General features: G+C 37.8%; 1 protein-coding gene across 1 annotated transcript in view; it reads right to left on the bottom strand.

Annotated features, from left to right (window-relative positions):
- Positions 1-368: 368 nt before the first annotated feature.
- NCEH1 (neutral cholesterol ester hydrolase 1) overlaps positions 369-19,611 on the bottom strand; it is a 29,998-nt gene continuing 10,755 nt past the window's right edge. Inside the window, exons 3-5 of the mRNA XM_075268673.1 lie at positions 17,667-17,736; positions 11,221-11,392; positions 369-5,826 (exon numbers count right to left, since the gene is read on the bottom strand). Of these exons, the coding sequence (XP_075124774.1) occupies positions 5,209-5,826; positions 11,221-11,392; positions 17,667-17,736 (860 nt within the window). The 3' untranslated portion in view covers positions 369-5,208. The remainder of the gene's footprint in view (positions 5,827-11,220; positions 11,393-17,666; positions 17,737-19,611) is intronic.

Here is a 19,611-nt window from a genome sequence, read left to right as displayed (position 1 = left end):
AATCCCCCTTCTGAGTATATGGATTTCCCTGGCAATGCGAGCAGTTAGAGAGAATGTTACAGCCCGTTTTCAACTAAAATTAAGGGAGCGTTCACACTACCGCTGGTGCCAACAGCTAGTGTCCGCTGCTAATGTCCGTGCAAGATTTTGCACGGACATTAGCAGCGGACACTAGCTGTGTCCGTGATATTTTGCATTGATTTAAATGGACATCGGGTGTGTTCTTTTACTGTCCATGGGTGTCCTTAACTGTCCGTTCCCAAAGATGTCCGACTTTTCAAGCGGACAGCAAAACGCGACATGTAGGTTTTTTCTGTCCGCTTGGAAAGTCGGACATCTTTGGGAACGGACAGTTAAGGACACCCACGGACAGTAAAAGAACACACCCGATGTCCATTTAAATCAATGCAAAATGTCACGGACACAGCTAGTGTCTGCTGCTAATGTCCACACAAGATTTTGCACGGACATTAGCAGAACCGACGGTAGTGTGAACGCTCCCCAAGTAAAAAGTATAAAGAATATTACAGAAATATTTACCAAGCAGCCCCATACATAACAGTACAAACAAACAGTTAAACAGCACTAACATTTGAATCTAATACTCCAATGCCACTCCTAGAGGGCCTGTGGAAACATGGAGTCCAGAAATGTAGTTTCCCTTGCTCAGTTTAATACACTTTGCAATTACAACAGCCACCACTAGTGGGAGCTCACAAGCCTACAGATTTTCACAACGACTATTGACTTTTCACAATGTATCAGTCTGGGCCCATCCCAGGTTAGCTAAACACAGCAGCAGTCGCAGACCTCTCTCCTGTCCCATGTTTGCTATATATTACTGGACTCCCACATGTGTAGCTCATGGAAGACTGCCTAGAGAGCATACAACTAGAGCAAAGTCTCAGCTGTATTACTAGGTTTGTACAGGTCTTCATTAGGTCTGTACGTGCCTGGATGCAAACTAAAATGATTTTCACAATTAGCCGAGATCCTGAACCTTGTGAGAAATGCAAATACAATATGGTGTATTAAGAAACTGCAGAACTTTTCACTGTGCGTTACTTGAGAGGTTTCTAGCTTATTCGCTGATGACCTCTCCTTTAGGAAAAGTCATCAATTGAACATTAGTAGGGGGTCAGACAACCACGACCTCCACAGATCCAGTTTGAGGCAGAAGCAGTTCTCCGTGATCACCACAGACCATCCAACATTTATAGGTCACAGGGCCTGGTCACTGCTAGGTTCCATTAAAGTGAATGGGGTCGAGTTGCAATACCAAGCATTGCTGCTGTAGAATGTATGGTTTTGTGTCAATCTTCAATTGATAACCTATCCTAAGATCATCAATTGATAAACAACCCCTATAACAGGGTTATGTGGGTGAGAAAAGTACACAGTGAAGCACCCCAATTATTATTAGATTTGTGGAGCAGAGTGGGTGCTAGAAGTCAGTGTTCAGGCTCTTCTTCCAGTGCTCTAGTTTTGTACAGTACCTGCACTCTACTCTTGTTGCTTCTACATATGGTAGAGTAAGGCTGTTCTGGTGACAAATGTTGATGTGTCAGCAGGGGAGGCAGAGGAATGAGGACCCCCCCCCCCTTTCCTCCTGAGCTTGGCAAATCTAATAATTGAGGCACTGGGGGACCCAGGAATGCACCGTGACAACTTCTCTCCCCACATGACCCATTTAATGGTGCGGTCTTTTTACAGACTTCCCCTTCTAAGGGAGTGTCACCTTCCCTATACATACTCAACTGTCACCACTGTGTTATAGAGAACATTACAGTGATAACGCTCGAGATTTGGAGGGAAAAAAACCTTTGAAGTCTTATGAAAATGAGGCAGTTGGTGCACTGGGGGAGGTCCTTAAGCCCCCAAGTACTATTCTTGCCCCTGCTACCACCTCCTGCCTGTTCTAACCCTTGAAATGGGACTTGAAACTCCACATTGCAAGAGCAATGCTCAGACCTGAAGGCTCGCCCCAGTACACCAACTGCCTTAGTTGTCCAAGAAATCAAAGTGGTTTTCTCCAAATCTACAAAGTGATATACATAACAAATGGACGTTTATCAGTGTAATGTGCTCTGTAACAAGGTGCTGGCTGTTGAAAATGCTTAGGGATGGGGATAGACTCCCTTTCATAGAAGCCAGTCATCAGGATCCACTGCAGGGGAATGAAGGATTACTCACCAGAAAAATCAGATGAATGGATGGGCCATGTAAAACATCAATGGGTCAAGTAGGCTAGAGATAGAGCTGCAGCATGTTCTCTCCACTCTTTCCTATATGACGTCCATAAGCCCTAATAGATCCAAAATGGGACCTACGCTTTACATGTCAAGGACCAACTGTGCTTTATCTAGTAAATTCTGCAGTAATGTGTACTTCTATTGTTCATACTTCAAGTAATAATGAAATAACATACACGCAATTCTGTACGCCGCATTTAGTGAGGAGAAAGCCAAATAAAGCATGTCTGCTACTAAAGAACACTTTTCACCAGATCCCTCCGGATCTGATTTCAATGTAACACAGCTGCAGAACACAAACAGATTATATAAATCTACACACAGCACACATATGTACCTACCCTAAAATACTACAAAGGTGTTGCTACTAAAATCATCACTACCAAACCTAACATATAATTGCATTGATTTCCTTTGGAGGTAACAATATTTGCATATAGCTAAAAAACAAAAACCCACAGGACATCCACATGTAAAACCTATGAAACAAGGAAACTGTACACAAGCTCCTGGACAAGGGCCAGTGACATAGGCGTTTCCTTTCACTTTAAAACAAAGAGGGTCAGTAGAGGTTAGTGCAAAGTATCTGCAAATTTTTGCTACAAAAGCATTACAGCAGGTATTAAATCTACAGTGAAAGCCTGTAATGGATATAAACAGCCGAACGCAAGGTCCAGCTATTGAGTGATTAACTAAAATTCCTTGCATTTTATTCCATGGAGTGTTTGGCAAGGAGCGTTGGAGTGCTTGTAACCTCGCTTCACAGAGCAAGTAATATGATACAAGTAAAACAAGAGCAATGACTGTCATATTATTAGCTGTGCAAAACAGCAGAGGTGTGAACACTCCACAGTAAAATATTGTCACCTCTATGGTCTGGGATTGCTATGGCCTCCTACACATTAACTGCAGATCAAAATATGGACACCTGCATTTTTATGGGCCCATACACATAACCGTAGTCTTTGTGGCTACAGCCAAATTGAAGAGCCGCTAAATATGGAGCTATTCCTATACCTGCTGATATGTGTGGCTCGTTCCATTCAATTCAATGTATGGGTTAGTGAAAAGGACGGATGGCATGCAAATACCAATCCTCATGTCATCTGTGCGGTTTTCACTGACCTGTACATTGAACATGGATGTGTGAAGGAGGCCTTAACATGGGCAACATACAGAGTCAACGCACAAAATTGTGAACAAAACCCAATGCTGACATAATATTTCAAGGGTCATAAGAGTAAGTATCAAAACAACGAAGAAGCTTGTAACAGAGTAAGAAGTTCACAAGGAATGTAATTTTCAATTGACAGGTTTTGGATAGAACACAAAATCTGTGGGGAAAACTGATGCAAATCCACACATTTCAACTGAATATTTGTGCCATGATTTTACTCTATGCATTTCAAGGAGTGACATCTAACCTTTTAATGTTGGAGACCTTCACTGCAGGACAAGACTTGATGTTAAGGTCCTATTCTTTGGATAGGTAGTCGCCATCAGAACTGTGGGGTCACCAGCCAGCTGTTTCGGGATCTGCCCTTTGTAAGCAGACATCCTATTGCAGCTCAGCTCCCATTCACTTGAACTACACATTGGGGCATATTTATTAAGATTGGTATATGCATAAGTCAGTTGGCCGTCCCTGCGCCAGAATGAAGTCTACATTAGTTAGCAACTGACAGAGTTCCCTTATGATTCATCCCAGAAAACTGGTGCAAGTTACAATTAATCAATGAATACAAAACTGGTGCGAGTTACAACGAATGTGCTAGTTTACACATAAGCTGCTGCTATTATGACTGCCATTATCTATTGTGCATTATGATTATTTAGTATATAGGATACTCATAGCCACATGGCCGGGGTGACCCAGTCCCATCAGTTAATCGGGATAGGGCTCCCATTCTACCTCACGCCACTGAAGGGCCTTGTGTACAAGAGGCTGCTGTAGTATGGAGATGTGAATGCTCACCCCAGCAGACACCATGATGCTGCTAGCACTGGCAGTCTGCAGCCTCCTGAGCCGCCACAACCACTAAATAATCCCTCAGCTTCTGCTTTCAGTCTCGGCCGCCTGCTCTAATTCCATCGTATGGAGGACCTCACTTCACTGTCAATCTGGTGTTGAGCATGCCCCTGGTTAAATGCAATGAAAAATCTCATGAGTATTAAAACAGATTTTCTTTCATAGTGTAAAATTGCCTGTACAAACGTTATTGCGCAATATTCACGATCTATCTTAAGGACAGGCCTTCAATATCAAGTCTTGGAAACATCTTTAAATTGACATGCAGCAGACAAAGTGGTTTTCCAGGATTGATGCTATTGACCTTTTCTTAGGATAGATTGGTGAGGGTCTGATCCCAGAACATCCACAGATCAGTTGACAGAAGAGCAGCCTTTAATTGGAGGTTAGTGATGTCATTTAGTGCATTGTCTGTGTGCGGCTCAGTCTCATTCTAGTGAATGGGGCTGACCTACAATACCAAGCATAGCCACTACAACAATGTATAGTGCTAGGATTGGTGAGATGTAAAGAGGCCGCAGCACTCGTCTAAACACTGTGGTCTCTTCAAAATGCTGATTCACAGGAGTCATGAGTGTCCACACCAGACCACACCAATCTGATATTGATGACCTCTTTCAAGTATAAGTTATTAATATCTTAAGTCTTTGAAAACCCCTTTAAAATCTGCACAGCATGTCAATATTTTAATATGTTGCAGATTTTGTGCCTGCAAATCCAAATGCAATATAAGCAGCATATCCTGCACACGTGAACATACCTTAAAAGGCATTCAAAAAATTCCAGTTCTGCTAAAGTACATTTTAAGCTCCTTCCTTTTAAGTTGTGAAGGAGAAAGATCCTTCAAAACTTAAAGGAAAATCTTAAAAGAATCTTACATTTTCTGAGTTGAATTAGTAGTCTTTGTATATTTGGTTTGAGGTTCTATTAAAGGTTCTCTACAAGCCATTTGATATAGCCATCTCTTGTCCTGGCACCAGCAGAAAAATAAGTTGGCCAGGTTGCAAAGATCATGCAGCCGTGGAAGCCATCTTCATAATGATCATGAGTGACGTCAACACCTGCTTCCTCCAAGCGCTTCACATACATTGTCCCGTCATCCCTCAAGACATCATGTTCACAGGTTAAGATATAGGTCTTTGGAAGCTTCTTAAGGATCTCCTTGTGTGCAATCAATGGAGATGCCCGGGGGTCAAATAAAGCTGGCACCTCTTGAATAATACTGGGGTTACCTATAGATTGCATCAGAGGAGTGTAGTTCTTTTTGAAGGACAAAGGCAACAATGAATTCCAGTTTAGAAGTTGTCGAAGTGCAATTGCTTCATTTACATCTAAGGAAGTGTGATTATTCACCAGCATGGCATGGGCAAAAGAATGACTTCCATTTAAGTAGTCTAGCCAGAACTTAATCATCACAAAGCGAGAGAGTATTGGCATGTTCATATTCTGCTGGTAGGATGGTGTGTTGAAATCCAATATCTGTAGTACTGGATAAATCAAAGCCTGTAGTTTCACTTTGGTTGTCACAGTTTCATCTTGTGCAAGCTGTATATAGAGAAAACATAAAAAGTAACATAAGCATCACTTGATAGAAACAGGCTACATAACTGTATGTAAGACTATCAAAATCATAAGCATGCAAATTGCTAAAACAGATTTTTCAGGAACACAATATTGATGGCCAACAAAAAGATTTGGAGGGGGGACAGGGCACCAATTAATCCATCTGAATGGGACTAAGTGGTAGTGAGCTTCAATACAGGCACAGACCATAACAAAAGTATGGAGCTATGCCTCGTAACCTTAACCCCTTCATTCAACTGATCAGTGAGAGTGTAGGAAACTGGGCCCTACCTACCGATGTGAATTATTAATGACCTATTAAGAGGATAACCATTGTAGCTCCTGATAATCCAAGAAGTTGCTGGGAAACACAAGGGAAAAATTAAAACGGCCCTGATGTGTCAGTTTAAGTAACCACTTGTGTCCTGTGAAAATGACAATGAGGGAGCATTATCAAAGATGGGGGCAGCACAATGTGGAGGTCCCTTATCTTTATTTTACCTAAAAGGGTATGAATAGAGACAATTGGGTGTCATCATCACCCTCACCAAGTGGCATGTCAATGATCAATCGGTCATTGTCTAATCTACACTAACAGCATAGGGACCCACCATATTAACAAGAGGAATGGCTGCACACAGTTAATTTCTTCAAACATTTCAGGATTCTAAATGGCTCATTTTATGGAGAATACAAATACTTCTTAAGACATCAGGAAAGCCGTCAGGTCCTCTAAAATATGCTACAACTACTGTGTCCTGAAACAGAAAAACTACTTTGAAATCTGAGAGAAAATAAAACTGCATATGACTTATATTCTAAGGTGAGTAAAGCTGGGAGAGTGACCGGTGGAGAAGGACCTGGGTGTACTTGTAGAATCAGTGGATTGACATTACATGCTATTAAGGCTGTAGGGTATTAATTATTATATATTAGATATTATGTATTAAAAAGAAGTATGGACTAGCAGGACAGGGATATAAGATTACCACTTTATATATCATTGGAAGGGGCCCCATCTGAAATCTGGGCAAGAGTTCATAGAGAGAAAAGGTACAACTGAAAAACTAACAAGTGGCATGGAGGACCTCAGTTATGAGGAGAGCTGACGAGAGTTAGATTTACTTAGTCTTGAGAAGTAGCGTTTAAGAGGATGTGGGTTATGATAAACCTTTATAAATATATAAATCACTCGTATAACAGACAGGGAGAACCATATAAAAGTACTCAAAAGATAAAAGGGGCACTCCCGCTGTCTGGAGAGGAGGAAAAAAAAAAAAAAAAAAAAAAAAAAAAGTCAAACTTGCCTGTCCCTGGTGCCCTTTGTGGCCTCCCAGCACAGTCTGGTACTTTTGCTCCAGTGTCTTCTCAAAAGGAGTCTTCTGAGTTCTGCTGTGGCCAATCAGTAACAGACCCGTGATGTCATAGGAAGTGACATCACATGCCCTTTGCTGAGGCCACTGACTGGCCTCAGTGGTCACATGTGGCTGGGACTTAACCATATGTCATCACTGGATCGAGAAGACTGAACCACACTGGAACACTGAGGAAAGGAGAGTATGATTTTTTTTTTCTTCACTTCCCCCCAGCTCATTAAACGGGTGGTCCACTTTTGCCTGGTCAATCCCTTTAATTCTTCCATCTTCAAAAGCATTCTTATGTTGCACCATTACTTCCACACCTGCCTAAAACGCCTGCACAGTACTGTATGGTAGCGCAGAGATCACAACTACCCTGTATAATAGCCTTAATATGACAATTACTCCGCATTCACATGACAGTTTCAGCGGTGCACCTTATACCAAGAGAGGGACTCCTACCATTATAGTTATCAGTCATACCGCCTTAACTCCCACCGAGATACTGTCCCCCTTCAGAAGAGGATAGGCCCTTTTCACACTAACTCAAAAACAAGTTTAATAAGGAAGGTAGTAAGACTCCAGCTAGATGCATAATATGAATGCCTTATACTGGACATAGGGACTATGGTATGTAAAAGTATGTATGAAAGTATGTTAAAAAAAAATTAAAATAAAAAAATGGAATAGTCTAGTGTGCTACTCCATACAGTTATAACACAAAGCCTCCTGTGGATATTGCCAACCCAAGGCAAAGGCTTTCCCATCACATGCTAAACATGTGCATATGCAATGTGAAAAGACCCATGCAGGCCATATCCAGTATGAAAAAATATAACCTTGATGAAAAGCAGCAAAATACAAATAACTGGAAAGATTTAGGGAAGAATGGCATTCTCTTAAATACAAGAAAAGACGTGTGCCATAAGCACAAGTGTCATATTTGTGGCTTAAGCTAGGAAACACTGGAATCAAAAATAATATTTGCATGACTGTACAAGGACACAGAGCAGCAACAGTGCCACTTAGTGGCCAGTAGTGTGATAGCTTCTTGCAGTTTGCAAACATCTGTCATTTGGGACGTTACCAGTCTTAAAGTTCAAATAACAAATAGAGGATGTGCACCACATTAACAGGAATAGCACACATACAAGAAAGTGGCAAAAGTACTATATACAATCATAAAATTACTTTAAAAAAAAAACAAAACAAAACAAAAAAAAAACACGACAAAATAAAACAAACATGAGTTATAGGAGACACTATATAAACCTAAATATAATGCTGTACATATATTTATCAACTTCTACTCAATCTAGTCCAATAGTCATCTCTTTTGAAAAAAAAACAAAAAACACACATGTATGTCGGCGTACTAAACTAAAGTTTACATGGGTAAAATATTACATGGCACACCATCAAATAAATTGCTTAACAGCCAGCAGAAGAGACTTATCGGACAAGTCTAGCCGGTTATTCTACTAGACTTAATTTACTACAATCTGCATTGTAATTGCTCTTGCTCGGTGCAGCAATGTTAGATGGGCACAAGACAACAGGACTGAACTTTAGCTATAGCAATCCCCTTTCCTGGATATAAACTGTGGGGGGAAATAAACCATATAAGAATAAGACACTTTTAAATACATCAACGATATTATAAAAAGCGCCAGATTTTCTACTGTGTTCATGAATAATCTAGTGTCTACACCAGTTTAGAAATGGTCTATGTTGCGGTGCGATTGTGACTAAAAACTACATTTGCCTATTAGTTTATGCAATGTATTTTTAGACAGTTTTAACCACAACTTCTCTCATATGTATTTTACAAAATTGTGAGCGTCGCATTTGTGTATTAATAAACCCAAATCCTTAGTTTATGTGTAAGATATGGAGCTGGTCTTCAGATGATGAAATAGCTGGATGACTAGGTTGGTATGAGCAGTGTATTGAGAAAGCAGAGGGTGAATGACCCAGACTATCTGTCCTAAAACCTTACCCTAGATCTATCTATAATGCTGACCCAAACATAAAATACCACTGACCCTCAAAAGATACTAGTTATGACACAGCAAGCCATGCATAACCCTCCATGCATGACCTAATCTAAAGCTGCCTCCACATGAGATCTCCAATCCTCACAGGACCTCTGCTACAATTTGCTCTGCACACAACTGCCTCCAAGGTTTTTCACATGCATTCCCCAGGCTCTGGAGCCAACTACCATGATTCACAAGTCTGTCCCCCAAAACTGAAAGTGTCAGAAGAACAGCACGCAACACAGAATAGCCTTGCTGTCACTTTGCCACCCAATTAGCAATTCTTCACCTATTGTCCTAACCTACCTTCCCTTATAGAAAGTAAGCCTGTAGGGTGGGGCTCCCTTTCTTTATTGCGTTAGTCATCTTGTTAGTACAAAAACAATAAGGACACAATTATGTATGTAGACCCTTTCACAAATGTACAGCACCATTGAATTATTGAAGCAAACATTTAAAAAAAAAAATAAAAAATGATATCCGTAATAGAATCCTTAATATGCAATACCTACCTCAGCATGAACAACCAGAGAAAACAAATGGAAACTAAGTAGACCTAGAAACCGGCAACTGGACAAAAACACTAGACGTGCACAGAGAATTACTTAAAAGGGGTATTTCCATCTCAAGGATCCTACCTGTACTGCTAGCTAATGTAAATTCAAGAGTTTTACTAAATACATTGCCTTAGACATTCTGCTATGTTTGCCTACTATGTGAAATTATTCCTCCCATTGTTCAAACATGCAAAGCCGTCCACCAGCTTGTAGAAGAATACAGTAAAGCAGAAGAAGAGACAGCAGGCAAAGCTGTGAGATAGGGAGGTGGGAAGACCCCTTTAAGAACATGGAAACACCATCACCAGCAACAAACTGCAGGAAAGCATTTCCAAAAGCTCTAAGCCATCAAGTCCCAGTAAGTAATTCCAAATCATAATTCAGAATACATATCTATAGGTGTTAGGAGATGGGGTGTTAGTTTAGGAAGACCATTGAAGGGGAATAGAGTGAGTGTTATACTTTCTACATATAACTGAACACATTTTCTTTAGTAGGCAGGATGCCCTCTGCTTCCTGGTTCACCTTGACAAGCAGGAAAAGACTGTCAATGGGTGTAGAAGCGACACGCCAAAAATCTATGTATTATAAGTGAAGATTCACAATTCTATTAAAAACAATAGGAGGTGGAATATAATTTGCATTTCAGTGTACAATTTAAAAACACATGGTTGTTTCAGGAACAGATAGGGTCACAGCTCTGTGCCTTAAATTTATACACTGGGAGGGCCTCGTAATAAAAAATTCCTGCAAGACTGACATACTGTGGGTTTAAAAGAGACTTTTTTTTTTTTTTTAACATCCAGTGTATCCCAGACTTGGGTAGTATCAGTAACACTGAGACTATACAGATAATTTAATGCTTTACCCACCAACAAATCATCCCACTTCTGGTAGAAAAAAATATTTCATAGAGGCACTGAATTCATGTGCAAGTAGATATAGTCCTTGTGGATTGACGGGACAGAGGTGAAACAGCCACTGATAGAGGACCTAACTCGCTAAAACTCTAACTCACGTATATCTTTTCTATATTGCTATGTAGAACACAGAATCTGGAATGTCAGGAGACATCATTAGAGTTACTTTATTGAAACAGTGGCAGTGCACCTAATATATGGATAGTGGTGACTACATGAAATAGAGTGAGGGTTGAGTCCCACTCATTATGCACCCCTAAAGGAGTCCTTTTTTACATCTTTAACTCTAAGGTCTTCTGGCACCACCAGTTAATTTTAATGAAGGGGATTTGCGTTTTATTGGAATTTATTAAAAGTTAAATTTTAATAGGGATTTTTTCTGTGTAATATGCAAGTAGATATTAACTGTATACAGAATATCTCAATATAAAGTAGGTAGTTAGTTCCTCTTAACATGTATGAAATATGGGAAGATTATATGAAAAGTATACGTGTATGTTACCTGTTGGCACACAGCAGCTGCAAGGTTTCCTCCAGCACTATCTCCAGAAATTGCAATCCTTTGAGGATCAACAGAATACTTGGCAAGTACCTCCGGTTGCAAAAAATACTTTGTAGCTGTATATACATCATTTATTTGCTCTGGAAAATGAACATTTGGTACTAGCCTGTACCTACAAACAAAACAGACAAATATTCCATAAGTAAAGAAGAAAAAATATATTATTTTATTGGCTGTAATGAGCTAAGGTTTATATCACCACAAAAATCCCATCTAAACCACTTATAGTACATGCTGTTGTACGAACCATTAGTAGTACGATTAACAAACTAGTGTAACCATACTGACGGAAAAAAAAAAAATCAAGTTATAATCGGTATACAAATAAGCATCAGTTTTGACCTGTGTTTACCACCTAGTGCAGTCACCTAACATAAAGGGTCCTGAGGTGCAGTGACCCCAGGTAAAGGTGGGTGCTCCAGCAGATGCGGTCACATTCTGGATGTATTGAACAGGTCATTGGCATACTAATAAAAAGATGATTGATTTACACGTAAATAATGGTGGTATCATGTCCCTTCCAAACTATACAAGAGGTTTATGAATGCCTCCCCTCTATGAAGAAGCTGTGGCACTGAGAAGGGTACTCTTTTGCCACATCAGGACATGGGTCCTGTCCTGGGTTGAGGCTCTTAAGGGACAGAGTAGATCACATACTCCTGAAAGTCTTCCCAGTCTTCTTCCTGTTAGAACCATCTAATCTTTCCCTACAAGCCTATTGGAAGTCTGCCCTTAAACACTTTATAAGTGCTGCCTGAGCCTGTACCCAGCCATCTGGAAGACTACTGGAATGGCATCCCTCTGGAATGCACACAACTCCGTTACTCCTTTGTTTCCTCCTGAACTCCCTGGATCATGTTTCATTGCTCCTGAAACTTTAGAGAACTTATGAGGCTTTGACAAACTGAACTAGGAGCTGAAGTTTTCCTCCTCTTATTTCTACCTTTTACCTTCTTTGTGCCTGGTACCATGGGGTGTCATCCGTCTTCCCTACTTTTTTTTGGAGCTTTGTTGACTATATATTTTATATATTTAGTCAGAGATGGAAGTTTCCTGGTTTACTTGACATTAGCTGCTTCCTTATTGGTTTACTTATTCTGTTACTACTTGGGTTGTTTTTGTAAAATAAAAATAAAGAGGTAAATATAAAGATGGCTGCACTTTGACAAAAAAGAAAAAAAATATGTTTACTGTCACCACCTACTGCTGCAACAGCATATAAAGAGGTTTAGGTTTGATTTTTTGGTGGTGGTAGACTCCTTTTACATGAGGCGATTTATAATTCTAGACAAGATAATATTAATACAAGAAACACTGTACTCATTGGTCCAGCACATCCAAGGCTTTAACTGGAGAGCTCCGCAAATACATCAATTCAAAAGTTATTTTATTATACTAGCTTATGGAAGCCTCATTATTCTCTATACTTTTGACTATTCTTATTACCATTTACTATCTGCCCAAAAGATTACATTAAACTTAAGCCATTCTTTTGGATTGCAGTTGTAATGCAAGAGTTAAAAAGCAATTAATAGATGACATATCAAGCTAAGGCTCTATAAATTGTGAGCATATGAGGAGCACTGAACTGCTTCAACTGCTTACCTACAGTTGTTGAACAGTAATTTAACACATGAAAACGTATTACAACATGTCAGAATCTTCTATCGCTTCTATGTGGTCTACAGCAGGCATGTCAAACTCAGGGTACCTCGAGGGCCACATGAGTAACAAGAGGTTGTTGCGAGGGCCGCACACAGCAGCTAATGGCTAGAGCCTAGGGGACTGATCACTATTACCATGCATCGCAAAAATCCAGCATTTCTATTGCAGGCTACATAGAGTTGCCTACAATAGAAAGTATAGAATGACAGGCTGGAGCCTCACAAGGCTCCCGGCTGCCATAAAAATGCACGCAGGCCCCGAATCTTGCTCCGGGTGCCTGCAATTGCCGGTAAAATGGCACCTCAGTTAAAGCTGGCAGACACCATTATTGTGTTGGAGTGCTGGGGGAGGGGGGCTTCTGGATGTCTGGCCCTTCCTTGGGCCTGAGGACTGTTTTTTCCCCACCCACTTGCAATTCTTGCACTTGGGGGTTAATAGGAGCACTACAGACTGAAGGAGGAAAAAAAAAAAAAAAAAAAAGTCCTCAAGCCCAAGGAAGGGCCAGAGACATCAAAAAGCCCCCCTCCCCCAGCACCCCAACCCTTCCCCAGCACTCCAACCCCCTCAATCATCATAAATCTAGTATAGGGGTTAAATACTTGAAAAATCGCAATTTCTTCTGCAGAAACTTACCTGCTTCTGCTCTTCAGCCTGCACAGCAGTCTTGTGAGACCGCGTAGGACGCAGGCACACGTCGGGTGCGGGCCTGATTACGTGGCCACGTCACCCGGTGTGTGGGGAGGAGGGGGCGGAGTGGAGGGAGGAGGGGGCAGAGCGGAGCAGGCAGGGAGACCTGCTCTCTGCAAAGGGTGAGGGGCGGCCGCTGGAACAGCGCTGCGTCCAGCAGGGCCGCCCCAATCCACCGGTCACTTTCCCTGTCGAGATGGTGACACTAAGCCAGTCCAGGACAGTTTGTCCTGGACTGGCTTAGGTCAAAAAAATGCCGCCCCCCCCCCACCCTGGGGCCCCGGCATAGTGCCACCTGAAGCGGTCGCTTCATGAGAGGTACGGCGCTGCATATCCCTGCATATGACCTGCTTACGTGATCAGCAGCCGACCAAAGTACACACGTCATGGATTGACACGGAGCTAGTTGGTCGGCTGCTGATCACGTAAGCAGGTCATATGCAGGGATATGGGCCAATGAATGAAGAGCTGGAAGTGCTGATCGTGAGTTTTGTACATCTGCGGCCCGCACAAAAGTCTCAAACTTTGTCTCTAAAGTTTATAGACAAAGTTTGAGACTTTTGTGCGGGCCGCAGATATGCCTGTAAAGGGCCGCATGCAGCCCGCGGGCCGCATGTTTGGCATGCCTGGTCTACAGTGTTTATGATGCAATGAGCTGAACATGGGTGGATCCGGAACAGTGTGATTTGTATCTACAGAACACTGAGCACAGTGCTATCAGCACAATAACACACATACAGGCAGCCCCAGAGGACAGCAACACGTCACTGAAGGGCTGAAAGTTGTTCATTATGATTCAGTCTATGAACACATACCACTGCCAGTGACCAATAAAATCTTCATTGTCCTTCCCTCCATGGCTTTATTGTCTCTGTATTGAAAATACGATTACAGTTCAGGACAGTAGAGCAGGGATTCCTAGCATCAAAGGACTAGGATGAAGGAATATTGGGCCCGACTCAGGGTTTGGTCTGGGAAATAAAGTCAGTCTTGTGGACTGAACCCACTTGTCTGAAGCTGTACTTGTAGAGAGAGCGACCATGAACAGCTACAACTATTCTGAATCTGTAACATGGCATTCAAAGGTAGGTCTGCAGCACAGAGGGGCTCCACATAAATACTAAGTTTTTATTTTTCACTGGCATGGTATGCTTTCATTGACTTAGCAAGGAATATGCAAATAAGTCCTACTTACTGGGAAAAAAGAAACTTTCCCTAGCACCATCTTTTGCTGAGCAGCTCCCTGTAGGTTAAGGTCCGGTTTTCTCAAACCTAGTGGAACAATCTGGGAACAAAGGCAAAGCCAGAATATCTCCAATAGGAAGAGGAAATTTCCCCACTGTGGGACTATTAAAGGATTATCTTATCTTATCTGAACCCATCCCACAGACAGCAGTTTCATGGTTATTGCCATTCATCAGTGTGAAACCGATATATACTAGTTGTGTAAGAGACCGTTGATCAAAAGGAATCCTATGTCTAATTAAGGAGACATCGCCACCATGAGATACACAGGGATGAGACACAGTACCCCTTCTGATCCCCAAGACACAGCCACTACCCTGCTGATAAGAGTCAACAACCTTAAAACAGCCGTTTGCAAACAGTCCCTCTTCCTTTTCTGGAAGGTATTCTGGTTTGGCTTCTATAACAAGGTGATGCCTCAAGGATTCAGGAAAACCAGGTACTGATCTATAGGGAACTGCCTTCTAAAGAGGTGGGACTAGAGCAGGTTCCTCTTTCCTGCCAAGGAGGAATTTGCATATTCCTTGCACAGAATTCTTAGCATGGCATGCGTGGTCTAATAAAATCCTGTACATCTCATGAGCGATAGGACCCCTTCTGACCCACGTTCCCGTGATGAGCGCTCCAGTGAAGCATTTCTGTACTCTGAGGCTGCCTCAATCTGTGTGTGTGTGTGTGTGTGTGTGTGTGTGAGTGATTGTACTGATGGCACTGTGACACTGTGTTCAGTGTACTTCAGATGAGAGAAGCCGGGCCAAGTCTTCTAGTTCACATTACACATGCCCATGCTCTTTTTTCCTTACATTAGAACACTACTTTTTTTTTTTTTTTTAAAGGAAGAGAAAGTCCTTTAGGTGTGACTTTCTTCCAAAAAGTAACAAACTTTACGGAAGAAAGCTTATGTCATGATTTTTACATAAGAGTGAAAGGGAGCAATTGCAGACAGATGGGACTGTGTCAACCACTTTATTGCTGTTAAAGACTATTGCTCTTGTCCTATGACAGACAAGAGCAATGGACCTTAACAGTAGTGTCAATGTCCTCCTACATAATTTACTTTATGTACAAATAACAATGCCTACTCATACAGAAAATATAATACAATAGTCATTATTAGTAATACTTAATAATAATGAAGAATTAAAAAACAAACAAAAAAAAAAAAACAACTTAATATCATATTGAAAAAGTATTCAGCATTATGTGGTAATTGTGATATACCTTCAGAAACACAACCACTAGATTGTAAGAAAAGAGAAGTTAATGATGATGTATAACCAAACATTACATATAATCCCCACCAAATCAATGCCTTCCGGACAAGCTTCTTCTTAGAACTATTGTTTTATTAGAGGATTAACCAAGCAAATTGCTCAAACTACATCTACAATTACTACATAGAATCAAATAAATACAGAAGGTGATAATCCTTAACTGTGTGTAAAGTATGCTTACACAATGCACAAGGGTACAGCAACCTTTGGTACTTCAGTAGCAGTGGAACTACAGCTCCCAGCATGCTCATTCACTAGTGTGGGTAACTCAGGACAGCTGTGCCACAACAGCTTCTGACTAGAGATCAGTGAGTAGTATTCGATCAAGTAGGTATTCAAACGAATACTACGGTGTTCGAAATACTCATACTCAATCGAACACCACTCGCAGTAAAGATTCGATTCAGAACCAGCATTGATTGGCCGAATGCTATGCACTGTATAGTATTCGGTCAATCAATGCTGGTTCTGCAGCAGGCTTGTCTTTTCTAGTCATGAGAGCTGGCAGCTTGCGGTTATGCGGGAGCTGACTTTCTCATAGGAATGCATTGACATGCCGAATGCTATACAGGGTACAGCATTCGGCCAATAAACGCTGGTTCTGCCGGAGGCTCGTCTGTGAGGAGGCGGAGTCTAAGATCGGACCACAAGGGAGACTGCTGTGGTCCGATCTTAGACTCCGCCTCCTCACAGACGAGCCTCCGGCAGAACCAGCGTTGATTGGCCTAATGCTGTACACTATATAGTATTTAGCCAATCAATGCTGGTTCTGCAGGACGAGTAAGGGCCAATTCAAATTAGCGCTTGCCTCCCGTCAGGAAGGAGTCCGCAGGAGGATACCCCCGAACAGATCATCAGCGCAACTGCAAGCGATGTGCAGTTAAAGAGCACGGACCCCATAGACTATAATGGGGTCCTTGCACTTTAACTGCACAGAGCTCCTACTAAACCCTCTCCTCCTACTATTCGTGGACTTGGTGACTCTCCTTTAGTCGAATAGTGTTTTCCCCTGAAATGAGCATTTTTTCCCATAGACTAACAGGAGTTGATATTTGATCGAGTAGTCGAATATTGAAGCTTTACTCGAAACGAATATCAATTCTCAAATATTTCACTACTCGCTCATCTCTACTTCTCACTACTCCTTGTATACACAGTTGGGACACTACAACTCCCATAACAGTGTGACAGCCAAAGCTGGCAGAATGTGGATGCAAACAAGGAGCCCTTTCTAAGCCAATGACTAGTTTAACAATAAAATTAAAGTCTCTTGGATAATCTGAAAAATAATGTTACAAATCACATCATGCTGACATATATTCATCCTCACTTTGTAATGAATTGCTCAGCAAACATTTGGTTATTTGCTTCGATAATATGGGAGAGAGCTGGGCACATTTCCACAATGGGTGTGAGAGCAAAAATGCAAATATGATTCATTACTAAATGAGGTCACCGATTTCTGTAAATGTGCAACATGCTGAAGAATGAAACCAGATCATTGTTAAAACTTACTCAATGGAAACGACAACTGCATTCACATCTTCAGAAATTTGTCGACACAGGCTGTCATAGGATCGTGTCCCTAAAATGTGCATGATAAGTAATATAATCAATATGGAAAAGACAAAACTTATACAGTAATGCTGTACCCTGCCGAAGTAAGGGACTGCATATTTAAGTAATGAAAAATGGATTTAACAGTGGCACCTTGAGCTAACCGAATAGTAAAGTTATATGGGAAACTGGAGGGATTTTTACTTTAGAAGCAGTTATGTAAAAAAAAAAAAAAAATTAATAATAATAATAATAATAATAATAATAATAATAATAATAATAATAATAATAATAATAATAATAATAATAATAATAATAATAATAATAATAATAATAATAATAATAATAATAATAATAATAATAATAATAATAATAATAATAATAATAATAATAATAATAATAATAATAATAATAATAATAATAATAATAATAATAATAATAATAATAATAATAATAATAATAATAATAATAATAATAATAATAATAATAATAATAATAATAATAATAATAATAATAATAATAATAATAATAATAATAATAATAATAATAATAATAATAATAATAATAATAATAATAATAATAATAATAATAATAATAATAATAATAATAATAATAATAATAATAATAATAATAATAATAATAATAATAATAATAATAATAATAATAATAATAATAATAATAATAATAATAATAATAATAATAATAATAATAATAATAATAATAATAATAATAATAATAATAATAATAATAATAATAATAATAATAATAATAATAATAATAATAATAATAATAATAATAATAATAATAATAATAATAATAATAATAATAATAATAATAATAATAATAATAATAATAATAATAATAATAATAATAATAATAATAATAATAATAATAATAATAATAATAATAATAATAATAATAATAATAATAATAATAATAATAATAATAATAATAATAATAATAATAATAATAATAATAATAATAATAATAATAATAATAATAATAATAATAATAATAATAATAATAATAATAATAATAATAATAATAATAATAATAATAATAATAATAATAATAATAATAATAATAATAATAATAATAATAATAATAATAATAATAATAATAATAATAATAATAATAATAATAATAATAATAATAATAATAATAATAATAATAATAATAATAATAATAATAATAATAATAATAATAATAATAATAATAATAATAATAATAATAATAATAATAATAATAATAATAATAATAATAATAATAATAATAATAATAATAATAATAATAATAATAATAATAATAATAATAATAATAATAATAATAATAATAATAATAATAATAATAATAATAATAATAATAATAATAATAATAATAATAATAATAATAATAATAATAATAATAATAATAATAATAATAATAATAATAATAATAATAATAATAATAATAATAATAATAATAATAATAATAATAATAATAATAATAATAATAATAATAATAATAATAATAATAATAATAATAATAATAATAATAATAATAATAATAATAATAATAATAATAATAATAATAATAATAATAATAATAATAATAATAATAATAATAATAATAATAATAATAATAATAATAATAATAATAATAATAATAATAATAATAATAATAATAATAATAATAATAATAATAATAATAATAATAATAATAATAATAATAATAATAATAATAATAATAATAATAATAATAATAATAATAATAATAATAATAATAATAATAATAATAATAATAATAATAATAATAATAATAATAATAATAATAATAATAATAATAATAATAATAATAATAATAATAATAATAATAATAATAATAATAATAATAATAATAATAATAATAATAATAATAATAATAA

Source organism: Leptodactylus fuscus, chromosome 3, assembly GCF_031893055.1.
Source record: "Leptodactylus fuscus isolate aLepFus1 chromosome 3, aLepFus1.hap2, whole genome shotgun sequence".
In the NCBI taxonomy this organism is placed as follows: Eukaryota; Metazoa; Chordata; class Amphibia; order Anura; family Leptodactylidae; genus Leptodactylus; species Leptodactylus fuscus.
Note: the sequence above shows the minus strand (reverse complement) of the source record. Positions and strands in the feature narration are given on the sequence as shown.